Genomic DNA, 17,013 nt, shown 5'->3' on the forward strand with positions numbered 1-17,013 from the left:
GAAAAATAAAATACTTTCTAGTATCATTTTTCAAGTTTCTTTACACCAAACTAAAGTACTTCAAGAGCTCTTTAATATGGTGCAAAGAAATTTAAAAAATGATGCGCAAAAGTATTTTATTTTCAGAAATCCTATTGGTACCGACGGTACCCATAGGGAAAATGCACCGACGGCCACCGGACGGCCGTCTCCGGTCACCGGACGGCCGATCCGAGCCGTCCAAAAATTTTAAAAAATAAAACCGAGTGGCCTCACGCGAGAATCAATGGCATCCGAGGTGTGTAGGGTACTTGATCCGAGTACCCCTTTTTCGTGTATATACACGTATATACAAATATACACGAAAAATGGGTGCTCGGATCAAGTACCCTACACACCTCGGATGCCATTGATTCTCGCGTAAGGCCACTCGGTTTTATTTTTTAAAATTTTTGGACGGCTCGGATCGGCCGTCCGGTGACCGGAGACGGCCGTCCGGTGGCCGTCGGTGCATTTTCCCTATGGGTACCGTCGGTACCCATAGCAGTACTCTTTTATTTTTATCTCAAAATTATACTTCTTTTCATAAGAGTCCAGCAAATTGGGAAAGAGAAAGCAGTAATTTAGAAAAGGGGCTCCAATGTGTACAGGTTTATCAATCTGAAGGTCAAATACGACTTCAAAAAGAATTTTTGAAGACACATGAAAGATTTGGATCTCCTAAAAAACAATTAACTATTCGTGCTAAAGGGCCGGTCACAAACAGATTGATTGCACAATAGATTCAACTTTGCTCAATGGAAAGAAGCGAAGAAGAAGAAGGGTGCAATACAATGACATGAAATATAAGTACCGGCTGAATTAGAAGGCTACCAAAACTTCTTCTTGCCAATTCCAAATAGATAAATTCTGGATCTGGGATGAGCTTACGTTTGCCAACTCAAGACTGCCTCAACTGATGCCGCATAACTCTTGCTTTAAGCCGCATCAGTATAAAATCTGCTTACAGTTGTCTACATTTTAAAAATATTTTTAGATTTTGTAACTACTTATTCAGATAATTGGGTGTGCAGCACAGATACTTGAAAACAGAAAGAGAACTATGAGTTGACACTCACCTCCACCCGTCGTAAGGATGCATTATCCACAAAGAATATGACAAAATAAATCAGTTTGTGCACTTCCATCACAATTGAGACTAACTTCTAACATGTCACCCATATATACCAGCCTATACGAATTATAGAAAAAATGAACTTGAATAATCTAGACATATCATATATCTATGACAAAGTGTTTCAACTAGGTTGTAGAGCAAAGGATTCAGGATTTAAGCCTTACGTTTGCATAGAAACGATCAAAAATTGATGCTGGGCTGAAGTGATCAAGCAAGCACAGGAAACCAAATTAAGGTATAGTCTCCGAAGTACAGGAGGTCGCTACCCAAGTTAACATGAAAACTGAGTTGATTTTACAGCAAGAAATGTGAAGTGTAAGGAAGCAAGGATAGGCATGCTAAGAAAATAGATATACAACAAGACTTGTATCGATGCAAAATTCGGAACTATGAGAATCCAAGCATGCCTAACATGATAACATCACATCTAACTTTTCGGGTAATGGCAGACCTCAACGGCCAACTTGAGTAGGCTTTTTTTCCCCCAAACTTGAATAGGCTTGAGGTTATAAATACTGAGAAGAAGGTCGATGTAAACTAGTTCTTAAGTGGTCATAATGGAACATTCTGGTAGTAAAATATAATTCGTGGAGCTGGAATAAACCTGTGGTTCTCAATGAACCATTCTTGCCTTAAAAACATCATTTCTCATAGAAGGAAAGTCAAAATAGGGTTGTTGAAGGGGGCTATGAAAGTTAACCTAAACGTGAAATACTGGGGCTTGCAAGTTAGAATAAGTGGCTACTCTATATAGAATGTGTCACCGAAGAGGAATCACGCAAGTTGAATAGGATTTGAGAACCCAAACATTTAGAAGAGATGAAATGTAACCAAAAGTCCCTAATAAAATCACATTTTAAACAACACCCATGATTGTGAATAGGGCTGTAAATGAGCCGAGTTGAGCTTTGTCGAGCTCGAGCTCGGCTCGTTTACTAAACGAGCCCAAAATTCGAGCTCGAGCCTTAACAAGTCGAGCCCTTATCGAGCCGAGCTTTTGTCAAACGAGCCGAAAACTCAAGCTCGGCTCATTTACTAAACGAACCGAGCCTTAACGAGCCGAGCCAAGCTCGCGAGCTACTTGGTTCGTTTACAGCCCTTACGAATGAACTAAAAGCAATTAAACATATGGAAGAAAAAGCTTACAGTTACAGATATGCATGTGACCTAGGATCTCAGCATGAACCACGCTGACATCAATAACTAATCACGGGCAGTTGACTAAAATCAAGTACAGAAAGTAAACTGGTGTGAGGCTTCAGTTTTAAGTTCTCATCTAAAGATTCTAAACCACATCCCATCTTTTCTCGCTAGCTGTTTCGGCTTCAGCTAGCCAAGCATGCATGGTCCGCAATCAACAAAAAATTATGACTTCTAAGCAGGAATGCTCTGTCCAAAGAAACAAAAACATGTCACTGACACAAGACTTAAATGTGATAGTCAAGAAAGACAACTAATGAAGTAGAGACTCAAGTGTTGGCAAAGAAACTGTACGCACGATTAGCATGAACATGCTTGCTCCCCGCAGAATTGTAGTCGGAATGTGTCTTGCACCGCTCCATGTCTGAGATTGGCCTGGACTGTAAGTTGAGAAAGTGAGTGACAGACTGGCTGAGGAGAAGGCAAGTGTCAAGGAACTTGGAAAGAAGTGTATACTGATATGTGTGCACATCGGTGCTATGAGTCGTTCCTTCTGGATAATTCCATCTATCAAAACAAAGCAATCATATCATAATATAAAAAGAACCATGCTGGATAAGATAAATTACACCATAATCAATATTGGAGTTCCCCATAGAATAGTTGTCGTCAGCTACCGATATCAACAGAACATCAGCTCGTTCGGTTCGGTATTTTGGTTTTGGATTTGTAATTATTACCCTATTTTTCTCTCCACTCATTACCCCTATTTTTCTATTTATCTCACCAATCATTACCCCTATTTTCAATCATTACTCTATTTCTCTCTACACTCATTACCTAGAAATCCAAATCCAAAATACCCAAAACGAACAAGGTCCAAAGAACAAGCACAGAGGAAACTTGTGAAAAAGAGTCACTGGTTTACTTTCTGCAATATGACCACCAATGTTTTTTCACTTGTATGTTTTAGAGGTCAGGCTTCCTTCCCGACGATCCTCGCAAACTTCCATTCAGGCAACCATCTGTGATTGTGTGGACAACTGAGATTAATAAGAGCTTTTAGGAAAACCTTGTATGCAACTAAGAGATACGGAAAAAGAAATGCTTGCCATGATCAGTTCAATGAAGGGTAAAACATTAGTAATGAGACATATGGCTTCCCCTGATTTTGGTTCAAATGCTATAGGTGAATCAGGCCCTATAAGCCTACCAATAGCTGCTGCACCCCCAGTAGGTCCAGCTGTCCCTCTGCATAGACCTGTTAATGAAACCCCCAGCACAAAAAGAGAAGATTACGGCCCATGGATGGGAAGATCTAAGATAATTACAAACACAAAAAATAATAATCCAATTCAATGCAATGATTGCATCTATGGAAATAATTGCATTATACTGCAAAGTCTGTGACTCTGCACACCACAAGTCCATAGCGTCCGTCCCATGAACTACTTTCCACCCAGTTGACAAAATTGAATAAAGATGCAGTTCCTCCATAGCAAGCATGGTTGAGTCAACATCTTGAATATCAGTACTTCCAGACTCACGCTTGTTACCCACGATAACATAGAGGTAATAGAAATTAGTGAGAGGACATTCGTTGTAGTTTGGGAGAACCCTTTAACTGATGAGGGTAATGATATGATTACTCAACAGCTGAGGGCGGCCAGGGCCACCCTACCCGCCCCCCACCCATTTTGTCCCCATCTCTATATATCATGGAAGATGAGCTTGATTTCTATAGCTTGCAAAGTGGATTAGCAAGTTTGAGAAAGGCATATATTTAATGTCTATTCTACGACTCAGTTTAGACATCTCGAGAAAGATTAGTCTTGTCAATCTTTTTTCTTTTTTCTGCTCTTGATTGTCTTTTTTGAAGTTAGTTACTAATAGGTGGATACATGTACATAAAAGCACAATCAATAAGTAAATGAATTAAGTGGAGGCCAAAGAAAATTCCACATACCATCAGATATGTATCCAGAGAGAGGTTATAGTTGTCCTTGGAGGCTTAGATGTGTTTCCGAGCCTTGGACCCCTAAAATGGTTTCAGTTTTCTCCACGATCAGATCGTTTCAATTACCAGAAATCTTTGCATGAACAGACACCACCTTCGAAGTGATGAAAGCGATATGCATCCCGTACTACAATGGCCCGGTTTGTGATTTTCGAAACGAACTTAATCCAATTATGACAATCATTACAGATGCGAAGATTCTTAATTACGCGTATCGGCAGTGCGTTAGACAAGCTTAGGAGTCCAAAAGCAATAGCCAATTTTTCACTATGTGTGAACCTAGTTGGATCTTTCTTCCCCTGATCAATATCATTTAAAAGGCTAGAACGGTCTTGATCATAACCAATTGCAACTGCTCGTTTGTTTAGGTCCTCTAAGAATTCATATATTTTATCTGCTAAGGGGTGGAGCCTGTCGCCGACAAAGAACGAATGAATTGAGTTCTTAACCTCAATCCAGCTATGACCAGGTTCTTTCTTTACACCTCTGTCCTTCATCATATGTCTCGTGTGATCCCTACGGTCCCATTTTCCTGTAACTGCATACATATTTGACCGGAGAACATAAGTTGCTGAGTCTTCAGGTTCCAGTTCCAGAAGATGATTGCCCGCAAATTCTCCAATTTCCATGTTCTTGCGCACCGTACAAGCACGTAAGAGGGTCCTCCATATCATGGCATCTGGTTCAATTGGCATTGCCTCTATAAATTCTCTTGCACGGTGCAGAAAGCCAGCCCGTCCAAGAATATCAACAACACACACGTAATGTTCTGGTTTTGGTTCTAGGCCATGTTCTTCCCTCATGGATTTGAAGTAGCTGAGCCCCTTGTCTACCAACCCCACATGGCTACAGGCTGATAAAATACTCACAAAGGTGACATGATTTGGCATCACACCGAGCCATTTCATTTCCTCAAAGAGTTCTATTGCTTCCCTACCACATCCATGTTGAGAATAACCCGTGATCATGGCATTCCAAGAAACCTCATTTTTCTCAGGCATTTCAAGAAACTCTCTCTTAGCATCATCAAGGATCCCACACTTGGCATACAATGTGATTAAGACATTGGATGCCTCAGTTTCCGCATCATACCCCATTTTTATAATTCTAGCATGTATCTGCTTTCCTTGTTTTATATTTGCTGTATTAGCAGCGGCACTAGCAGCAGAACTAAAGGTGAACATATTGGGTTCAACTTGAGATTGATTCATTCGAGAGAACACCTTAAGTGCTTCCTCACAATTCCCACTCTGTGAAAATCCTGATACCAATCCGTTCCAGGAAATATTATCTTTATCAGCAATTTTGTCAAATGCTAAGTATGCATCTTCAATTCTACCACATCTAGCATAAAGGCAAACCAGTGCATTTCCAATTGAGAGATCAAGTGCATAACCGGAGATTATTGATTGAGCATGAATTTGTTGCCCTTGATTTAATGCTTTGATTCCAGCACATGCACTTATTGCACTTGAAAATCCTATATTGTCTGATCGGATCCCCCTGCCTTCCATTTCTTCAAAAAGTTTAAGGGCTTCAACAAACAGATCATGCTGGGCATATCCAGCAATCATGGCCGTCCAAGAGACAACATCTTCCTCATTGATTCTTCTGAGAATCTTGTGAGCGGAATCCAGTTTCCCATGCTTAGCATACATGTCTATAAGCACGCTAGAAGCATATACATTTGGATGAAAACCGGTCTTAATGACTTGGGTATGGATCTGCTCCCCTAGATCTAGAGCTCCCATGGATGTGCAGGTTCTCAATATACTTGGATAGGTGAATTGGTTAGGTCTCAACCCTTCCATCTGCATCTTTGAGAATATCTGAAATGACTCACTAAGATCACCTACCTGACCATAAGCCACTAGCATCACGTTCCACAGAACGATATTTTCTTTCCGTGTTGAAAGGAATAATTCACGGGCAGCATCAACATCTGAACATTTCACATAAAGGTCAAGGAGAGAACCTTCAACAATGATATCCGAACAGATGCCAGCCTTTACTGCATACGAGTGGAGTTGCTTTCCCTTATGAAGAGCCCCCACTGATGCACAGGCACTCAAAACACTTGCGATGGTAACACAATCGGGTTTCAAATGATGAAGCTGCATTTTCTCAAATAACTGGAGAGCTCTCGCACTAAATCCACGCTGAGAAAGCCCTGAGATGAGCGTATTATATGAGACCTCGTCCCTGCAACCCATTTTGCTGAAAATTTGTTCGGCCGATATAAAGTCCTCACTGCGTGAATATAAGGTGACAAGTGCATTACACACATAAGTTTCAGATGCAAGTTCCCATTTGAAAACCAGGGCATGAAGCTGCTCTCCCACCTCAAATAACTTTATTTTGGTGCAGGCACTTATAACACTTGACAAGACGTAAGGAGAAGGAAATATTCCTGATCTGTGCATCTCACAGAATAACAGTATTGCTTCTTCTTCACATCCATTCTGAGATAAACCAGATAGCATAGCAACCCAAGAAACACTATCCCTCCAAGACAATTGTCCAAAAACTCGTTTAGCATAATCCACAAGCCCACTCTTCATATACAAATCAAGTAAAGGATTACAAACAAGAGGACTAGCACCAAAACCAAGATGAATAATCTTAGCATGAATCTGTTTGACAAACTGGAAGGCGACTTTATCACCAATGCACGCCCTTAGGATATGTGCAAATGTGGTTTCATCTGGGTTGACGTTTTCTTTTATCATTAGCGAAAATAGCCCTAACATTTTACAAGTCAGTTTCTTTCCAGCGAAATCAGAGATTAGGATTTTCCAGTTAGACTCTCTTAAATCAGACATATTGTCAAATAGTTGAACTGCACCATCTAAGCAGCCCAGAGTCGCATAAACATCCACAAGCCGCCAACAAATGACATGATCCACATCAAACCCAGATTTCAAAATCCTCCCATGAAGCTTCTTAGCATCAGTTAAAGACCCAGAATTGAGGCACCCGGATAAGAGCAATAGATAGGTATGATGATTAGCCTGTATACCTTGCTGCTCCATCGAGTTAAGAAAATCAGGTACCTTTGCCCTGGACATGTTGATTGGATCACGTTCAGGTTCTTCAACTGGGAAGTCATCGAGAGCTCGAGCAGTAGCTGCGTTACTAAAGGCAGGACAATTCCATCTGCGCACCCTTCCACACAAGTACTGCAACAATCCACAATTTTCATTCATCAAAAATGAACACAAATACTAGTCAAAGCTTGAATTTCTATATGAAAATGAAGACAAAAAAATTGGAGGGGAGAGAACGAATAACCTGTTGAAATTGTATGGTAATTTTACGGGGGAAGCAAGGAAGAAAGGAATTTGGGAAGGACCCGAGAAGAGATATACGATTTGGAACCATGAATTCTTGGATTCGACTCAACTAGGAATTAATAGCTCTCAATCCAACAGGCATAGGTTGCTTTGTTTCTTATTTACTCAGCTATTTTGACATTGCCTGCGCAAGTAAAAAGCAGAAAAAGCTTCAATTCAACTATTGAAGATAGGCTTCCTTCTCTATGACCTTATATCCGAGGATATGCATGTACGATGGATGTGGGTATGCATGTATACTTGATATATGAATCTACAGTTTCAGTTTGACGCAAAAAGCTCTCAACTTTGACCAATATAATTTGACAACGGTCCCACAGGAGCCAGCGGTCTGCCTTTGCTTTGGAAGTGAAAAATACCAAGCGGTCTACTATTGAGTACGAGTGAGATGACTGCGTGCAAGTTTAGGCCCAGTACAGAAATACTGTACAAGCACACTAAGCCATGAACATAACAATGAATTGCAACACAACCAGGATAAAATTTTACAATTGATTAACTAAACCACAAGTTGCATTTGAATACAGACTCCACCTCCAGTACACAAAATGAGAGAGATAGAACCTTGTAAAAAAAAAACTAAAAAAGATCAGAACTAAATTTAGGAACTTCAGGAGGGCTGCCAAACATAAGATTCCTCCGAAATTTATGAAAGGATTGCAATTAGAGGCTAACGGGCAAATTGTTTAACAATCCCATTAATGAACATGTTCTCTAATCTTGTGTCCCTCTCCTGCAAATCCCAAATACTCCTATACGTGTAGGAAAAACATGAATCAGCATTTCCCGTAAATCATATACATAGGCACACCGAAACACACAAATATCCATGTCTTTTCGCCAATAAAATTACCTCAATTGAAAGATCAAGAAATTCAGAATTCAGAACCCTGGTATTGGAAATTGAGAGTTTAAGGGAGATGGATAAGAATGAGAGACTAAATGAATACAAAAGTGAAGGGTTATATATAAATGTTTTAAAGGGTAACCCCATGAGCGATGAACAATATTTCTCTCATCGAAGCCTGTTTAGACTTTGATATAATAGCCAATGGAACTGAAACACCCTCTCTCTCAATAGTATGCCGTTTTGGATCATCCAATGGTCGTTAATAAATAAATTGGACTAACTTTGTAATTAGTATTACATAGAGAAATGGGACAAACAAACTTTAAACAAATGAGATGCTGCCTATATAACTGACTGCAAGAGTGACCAAAATGGTACAATAAAGAAGAATTCCTCTCATTATAACATGCCTACCTGGCAGAGTTTTTCAGCATCAATCAGTGATCGGTGTTTTGAGTAGCAGTTTTTATCAACCTCGGACAAATTTGAGTGGAGCAAGAAAAAAAAGTTATTCATAGGTAGCAACCTCTGGCTTTTGCCTTAATCTAATAGAATATAGAAACCCAAATTAACTTCATTCATTCTATCATATGTCGTTATCTTTTATAGCATAAAAATATTAGCTGCCCAAAATTAAGCCAATGTTTAAGTTCATACATTATAGGAAAATGATTGATGAACCAAAAGTAGACATAGTGATTATGGCAAAGCTCACCCAGAACTTTCTGATTTACATTGTCATCATCTTTCACAATTCTGGTGTATCGAAACTTCATAATTGACTTTTCACGGGCACATCCATCACCATTCAACTCTCAATTTGATGAAGCAAAGCCTGATGAGTACCAACAAATCTGCTGCTCTATTAACAATGAAAAAGCATAAACTTTTCAGATGTCATATGAAGGGAACCATGAGGATTCACACAATTCCACAAAATTTAGATGAAAGTAGTACTAATTTAAACCAAGAATTATTGCAAATATAACTCAAGATTCGTGAAATGTACACATGACAGCAACCACAAGAAGTGTTGTTGGTGTTTTAGGAAACCACAACACAACTGAAGTGCATAGCACATGGTGTACAAAACAAATATCTCACCACTAGTGTTGACAAAGTTGGGTTTACATCTGGAAAAATGGTTGCTAAATGCATTGTGTTTGACTGCCTGTACGTGCCCGCGCTCATACATGTGAGAGCAAAATGACAACATTGCACTAAAGTCGTGTCAGCCATTTTGCCTCAAAACAGCCTAAGACACATGACACGTAAAAAATTCAGGAAAAAAAAAATTGAAAACATAAACCAATAAGACACAGACAATAAAGTTCTTATGGGAAACTCATCAAATATGTAAAGCAAAGGATTTAATAAAGTTCTTATGGGAAACTCATCAAATATGTAAAGCAAAGGATTTAAGGACAAACAACACAAGAAACAAAGGAAAGATCGAAAAAAATACTCGCCATAGAAAACATATACCAGAATTTAAGGGCCGGCCTGGCCTGGCTTCATGGGCTTCAGCAATTACACCTCAGTACAGTGCTTTCCTATTTGGTTTTGGAGGTTGTCCGTTGAACAAATGCTAACAACAAAACTGGTTAATTCTCACACAAAAAAATGGTGACAAACAGAATTTCAATTTGTTTTTGGTATAGCAACTCACTTCTATTTGGTATTAATTTTTTGAAAGAGCAACAGCAAGTACTAACAACACTGGTATGATTTGACGATTTTATTAAAAATGTCACTTTGGAGCATAAACTTGCATATGGTAATCGCATGTGTATCACACAATTTCAAAAGTTGAACGTCCATACTTCAATTGAACAATCATCAAGAATTTAAGTAAAGAAACCAAAAGAGAAAGGGAAAAAAAAAAAACCACATCATTTGCCTCGGGAATGAAGAGTGAACCCCTACGAGCATGTACACCAATAGGTAGCTAAACTACATTGTGAATAGTTCACAATTTTAATTTACCTATTAACTTTTTCTTTCACAACTACACCATCACTATCTATTTTACTTAACACCTATTAAAATATACATTTTTCACTCTTTTTCTTTATCCTTTATTTTTAGGGAAATGATTTTTCCACTCCTTTTTTTTGTTAACGCCACTCCCCTGCAAGTGTATTTTTTTCCACCAAAAATATACTTGCAGGGGAGTGGCGTTAACAAACAAAAAGAGTGGCAAAATCAGCAGCCTATTTTTAAACTGAAAAACCCACAAATCAAGAAGCTTCCCCAACTTCTTCTCTCTGTCCATTAATTAAATACTGTATTAGTAAAAAATAAACTTGTAGTATATATTTCTATATATGTTCATATATAATGTATCTACATATACGTGAGATCGAGGTCTCCGGACCTCGCGATTGATCGACGACGTTGCTGGACCTCTGTTGAAGATTGATTCCAGGAATAGTAGAGAGAGAAACCCAAGCCTTTCAATGTTCTATAAAGCGCTCGGCGCTAGGCGGGCGGCCGACCACCTTCAAGCTTCGAGACCTATTAATCGGCCATTAATCGCCTTTTAGCAATTAGTTGGGTTTTTTTTTTTTTACATATTCTACAACCTCCCTAGAGTCCCTACCATTAATAATCACAGTTTTTTTAGTTGATGTGATATATCTTCTCTCCCAAAAAAAATCTTAGTTCTCTTTGGCTATCAGATACTCAATGTTAACAATTCTGAATGTTAACACTTCTCTACATTTCAAATATGGAGACATAGAAGTTCAATATTCATAGTTCAAACCAAATGAAACCACTTCTAAATTGTGTATCATACAGTCAATGCTTAGGGGGTGTTTGAGAGGCAACTTTTTGGCTTTTCATTTTTCATTTTTCGTTTTTTGCCTTTTTGACTTTTGGGATTATGATCAGAATGTATTTTGTATTTGGTAGAGTGTTTGGATGATATGTGCAGAATGCATTTTGCAGTAGGAGTAGTGTTTGGAAGATATGGAATAAAAATGAATTATGGATTGATTTTTTACTATGTTGCCCCCAGTTATTAATAATGGTGTATAATGTATATAAATAATCTTTAAATTAATTTTTTTTAAATGTACTTTCGAATTGGACTGGTGCATGAACTGAAATCACTGGTGTATAAAGTACATCTTTTTTAAATGTACTTCCGAAATTGGACAGATAACGTTGATATTTTCAAAGGCAAAGTGGAGATTATTCCAAAAGGGAGAGGATAGGGTGGTCTTTTTGGCATGCCAGAATTCCAAAATGGGAAAATGACAATTCAAAAAGCTCCTCTTCCCTCATTCTCGGTTTTATTTTAGAAACATCAAAACCCAAAACTCATTTTCCTCAAAACCCATTTTCCCTCTTCTTGCCAAACACCCAAAACCCAAAAATTAGAATTGGAAAATGTAAAAATGGCCCATCCAAACTAGTTACTTACTACACGGCTACACCAAACGGTCCAAACCATAAATTTACATTGTGTAATTACAATACTACACTACTCTACTACTCAATGTTAAATTTTGTCAAAAAAAATAAAAAATACTACTCACTGTAGAGAGAGGGGGATCGAGAAATTAGAGAGAGAGAGAGAGAAATTACAGAGAGAGAGGCATCGAGAGAAACTTTATAGGCTTACAGCAGTTAGTAGTGAGGCGCAGCGGCGGTGAATGGTGATGAAAGGCGTCAGCGATGACGGGCGGCAGCGATGACTAGCGGCGGCAATGACTGGCGTCGGTGATGAGAGGCGATCGTCCATGTACTGGCGTCGGCAGTCGGCAATGATTGGGTTTCTTCCCAGACCCAGATCGATGAGAGGCTGATCGAATGAGAGCCCAACATAAGGCTCCTTTCCGTTTCCGAAAACGGAAAAAAGCACTAATTTTTTAAGAATCAATTTTAAGTTCAAAAATTATAAACTTATTAAAATCTAAAAATATGTAATATGGATCTTGTTTAAAAGATCTCATCGAAATCTCGATGAGATCTTTTATAAGATGCAAAAAAAAATCATTTATATTATTTTTGAATTTGAAAGTGTGAAATAAGCTGTATATTTTTTAAGGAGGTTCTGAAACGGAGCCTAATTCGAAGCCTTAAATAACCCGGTATGAGTATAACAGTTACCCCCTTCGTTTTCTAAAAATTTAGATTTACCCCGCCTAATCACCCATTAGCCAATTAGTCGCCCATGAACTGATTAATCGCCTATCGCCACCTAGACGCCGACTAATGAAGCGGCAATTAATCACCGCCGAACTCCGATTAATCTTCTAGCCGCCTAATTCAACCTTTTAGCCATTAATCTCATCGGACAACCCAGATTTTCGATTAATCACCCATTAACCGGTGATTAATCCCGCCTTTTAGAACACTGGTCGAGATCGATTCTGACTTCGTCGGACCTCCGGTGCAGTCGAGAAAAATCAATTCTTAGTACATCTTCTCCGTCAAAGGCTTCTCCAACGAGCTGATAAGTCACGGAAGTGGCCGGATTCGACAACTTCAGTCAGTGAGCTGATTGGGTTGCACGATCAAGAAGAGAGAGAGATGAGGGAGGAGAGAGAGAAAGAAACAACAAAATACTAAAGGCTGGCTACCGAACTACTGTTCATAAATCCTTTTTACCTCATCTGGTGCAGCCTATTTTTTTGTGTTTTTTTCTCTAAAATAGCTAAAAAGCATTTTTACCTCATCTGATGCACTTGCTCTAAGTACATCTTCTTCATGTTAAGCTAGCAAATAAGCGATGCATTCATCCATTTTTTGTTTCATTCTATAATTTTGAGAAATAGTTCAGATACACTTCTTAACCTCTAGTCGTATGCCTCAATCTGGTATCTTGTTTCTATTTTAGATAGGAAATTAAGTCTATTGCATGGCATGATGTTCAAAGTTATAAACTGAATTTAAATCCTAGGAACGTATTGGCAATCTGCCAAAAAACAAACTATAAATCCCAAAACGTCCCTCAAACTATTCCTCCACCCACTTTACGAGGGCAGAAACGCCCCATTTGTATTAATTTTCATGAAACCAACAAGGCTATCCAGGTCACCCTTTAATTGTGTGATTAGTGAACCGTTGCACATCGAGTACGTGTAGACTTTTTGCAAACTCCAATAGTCTAGAGCACAATTCTAATGGAAACTGACTTATTGACATTTTGGTTCCCAATGTATTACTCGCGTGTCGTTTTGGTCCCTAACATACTAATTGTAACAATTTCATCTCTAATGTTTCAATTTTGTGTTTAAAAGGTCCCTACGACTGACGCCGTCGCCTCTTCCCGTTAAATTGGTTGGATAAATTACAAATATCACCTTTAAGGTTTATATTTGCCTTACAATAAAGCCCCCACTTAATTTCTACAAGGTTTATATTTGCATTTCTTTGATTTCGATTTGTCAACTTTTTTTGGATTATTGATTCATCTCGACGAGAGAAATTCAAAAGGTGAAAAATCACTATCGAAACTATTTTTTTTGAATAATACAAATATTACCTAGCAAAACACAAATGCCTAGCAAAATCACCTCCAATTTTTTATGGAGAAGTAAAAAAATGTAATTTTTTTATAGTCTAGACTACTTCAACCCACCATAGCCGCCCATTTAACTCACCACCTCATAGACCTAGAACCCTCCATCTCCATGTTTGGCTTCCTCATCTATAGTATCTCTTTGTGTGTGTGTGTGTGTGTGTATTTGTATATGTTGTAAAAGTATGCGATTTTTTTTTGTCGCAAATTCAACAAATGCAATTTTTTTATGGAGAAGTAAAAAAAAAATTGCGAATAAAAACAGTGATTTTGTCACGTAGGTCTTCGTAATAATCATAATCAATTCAATTTCTCTGCCTTTATTCCAAATATAATTTGGGATGAACTCGTCTATGGGTATTGACCATCGGACCATGACCATGAGGCTCACTTTCGCGTTGCACACAAGTGATCTGCATTATTTCTTAATTTCAAAAAAAAATCTAGTGGCCTCATGAAAAATCATCACAATAGGAAAACAACAAGTGCTTGTAGGTCGATAATGTTCAAAGGGAAAAAAATTGGAGGTGGTTTTGCCGGGTGTTCGTGTTTTGCTAGGTGATATTTGTAACTTATTAAAAAAAAAAAAGTTTCGATAGTGATTTTTCACCTTTGGATTTCTCTTGTCGAGATGAATCAATCATCCAAAAAAAAATTGACGGAAATCAAATAAATGCAAATATAAACCTTGTAGAAATTAAGTAGGGGCTTACTGTAATGCAAATATAAACCTTAAGGGTGACATTTGTAATTTATCCAACCAATTTAACGAAAAGAGGCGACGGCGTCAGCCGTAGGGACCTTTTAAACACAAAATTGAAGCATTGAGGATGAAATTGTTACAATTGGTATGTTGGAGACCAAAACGGCACTCGAATAATACATTGGGGACCAAAAATGTCCATAAGCCATTGGAAACTCTATAAACCTCCGAGACTCCCCCCAAACTTCAGAGCTATCAATGTCAAGGTGTCTACTGGTTTATTGCCTTTGCCATAATGTAAACTGTGCAGAATAGTCTTGGAATAAAGCAACCGGCAATTTCCTTCAAAAATCAAACAAAATAGTTAGTAGAAAGATAAGAACAATAAATGTAAAAGAAAAACAATTGTAGAATGTTTTACCGGAGTAATTTTGAATCTTCAGGCTCTATATGGCGGCTACCCTGAATTACATGCACGAAATGGATGTTGTCGAGCTTTACAACAATGTACTCGTACCCCTGCGCATGACTGCTGCTAAACCCACTCTCAAAGCCTCGCACTCTGCGTCCTCGTGCCTCAGAAGTTTGCGAAGCGGCACGCAAAGCATCCTGTAGCTCACGACCCTCCCAAACTCGTCTCTAAATATTATTCCTGCTCCCGCTCGGCCTTCCCAAAAGGCCCCATCGGCGTTCATTTTAATGAATGACGTGGGCGGAACGGACCAGACAATCCTACCAATCGCAACTACATCCCCAGGTATATACTCACGCCAACAAATAATAACTAGGTTGTCAACCATAAATTGAATCATAAGCTCAAGTTCAACAGGACAACACCTATGTAATGCATCCAAAACACGCTTGGAGATGTGAATTTATACTTACCAATCGTTTCGCGTCTTTATTTTTATTTTCATTGCCATTCGGTAGCACAAGCAGCCTAAAATAGAGTTCATGGTGCAGGCTGTGGGAGGCAAGAGGAAGGTAGATGGCGGAGGGGCAAACCTAGATTTTGTGAATTGCTAGAGAGATGAGAGAAGAAAACAGTAAACGCCCCTGGGCGCCAACCATGGTAGGAGCCCTAAACGTTAAAACCTTAGAGAGAATGGATTTTTGCACTGATGTAGTGGATGGGATAATGCCTTGAGATTTTTATTCGATGAGGTAGGAGCACGGATGGGTAAGTCACATGAGATGCACGAGAGGGGGGGAAAAAATCATATTTTGGCGAAAAGCATATTGCGTTATCTTAGACTTAACTTAAACTTATTTAAAATAAGTTGGTTTGTCCATATTTGCAATCACAAAATTTTTCAAATATAGGAGTATAATTGAATTGTACCTAAAAAAAAAGAAAGAATTGTACCTCTTGTCAAAAAAAAGAAAAAGAAAAAAGAATTGTACCTAAAAAACTCAGAATACGACGCCTTGTATGTTTTTTGCAGCCGGATTTGGTAGGCTACACCTACTTACTACGACTAAGGTGGTTTGCCTTTTAAATTATGTTCAAACTAACTAATAATAACTCTCTCAGTCAAGGGGAAAAAAAGTAGAGAAAAGAAAAGAAAACGTATTTGTAAAAGTCTAGTGACACCGCATTATATACTTTATTGACACAAGTGTGGTGGCTCCCACAAAAGTGTTTTTATAAAGTCCACTAGCCCACCACATACATTTGTGCCTATGAAATAAAAAATACAGTATCAGTAGTATTGCTCATTTGTATCACTTGGTAATAATTACAAGGCAGCTTGCATGCAGTGAGGATTTTCTCAGTATAAAACAGACGGGACTTTTTGACACCAGAGAGGCAATATGTAAAATGAGAAAAAATTATTTCCAGAATGAGGTGTCATTGTGGCTCTCAATGTGCGTTCATGGCGTTGATCTGAATCGTTCATCTTGTGGAGCTTGCAAAATAGAGTATTTACGCGAAAAATCAGCTTTATCGGACATTCATAGGTATATCAAAAATTGAATTTTGGTTAATAAAATGGACGGTCATGCACATTTTAACTTAAAAACTATTGATAAAATCCAGGCCATCCGTTTTATAAACTAAGATTCATTTTTTGATATACATATGAATACCCGATAAATTTGAATTTTTTAGTGAATATACTATTTTGCGAGCTCTACAAAATGAACGGTTCAGATCACTTCAATAAGCATCCGTCAGGGCCCACAAATGACAATGGCGAAAGTTTTCGCCTCATCTGGACATAACTCACTCTCATGTAAAATACACACGGGTTCGTTTT

The 17,013-nt window shown here is 38.4% G+C and overlaps 1 protein-coding gene across 2 annotated transcripts; it reads right to left on the reverse strand.

The window, feature by feature from the left end:
* Positions 1-2,262: 2,262 nt before the first annotated feature.
* On the reverse strand, positions 2,263-11,295 carry LOC131318810 (pentatricopeptide repeat-containing protein At4g13650). Of its 2 annotated transcripts, XM_058348794.1 has the most exons (8): positions 10,002-11,295; positions 9,232-9,351; positions 8,931-8,990; positions 8,342-8,418; positions 7,605-7,790; positions 4,263-7,492; positions 2,651-2,863; positions 2,263-2,545 (listed from the first exon to the last, which is right to left on the reverse strand). In XM_058348794.1, the coding sequence occupies exons 5-6, from the start codon at positions 7,692-7,694 to the stop codon at positions 4,376-4,378; spliced, it is 3,207 nt and encodes a 1,068-aa protein (XP_058204777.1). In that variant the 5' UTR covers positions 7,695-7,790; positions 8,342-8,418; positions 8,931-8,990; positions 9,232-9,351; positions 10,002-11,295; the 3' UTR covers positions 2,263-2,545; positions 2,651-2,863; positions 4,263-4,375. The 2 variants fall into 2 exon arrangements, with proteins under 2 accessions (XP_058204777.1, XP_058204778.1); XM_058348795.1 differs by lacking the exons at positions 8,342-8,418; positions 8,931-8,990; positions 10,002-11,295 and having other exon boundaries at positions 9,232-9,382.
* Positions 11,296-17,013: the final 5,718 nt, after the last annotated feature.

The sequence above is a fragment of the Rhododendron vialii genome, chromosome 3a (assembly GCF_030253575.1).
Source record: "Rhododendron vialii isolate Sample 1 chromosome 3a, ASM3025357v1".
Lineage (NCBI taxonomy): Eukaryota > Viridiplantae > Streptophyta > Magnoliopsida > Ericales > Ericaceae > Rhododendron > Rhododendron vialii.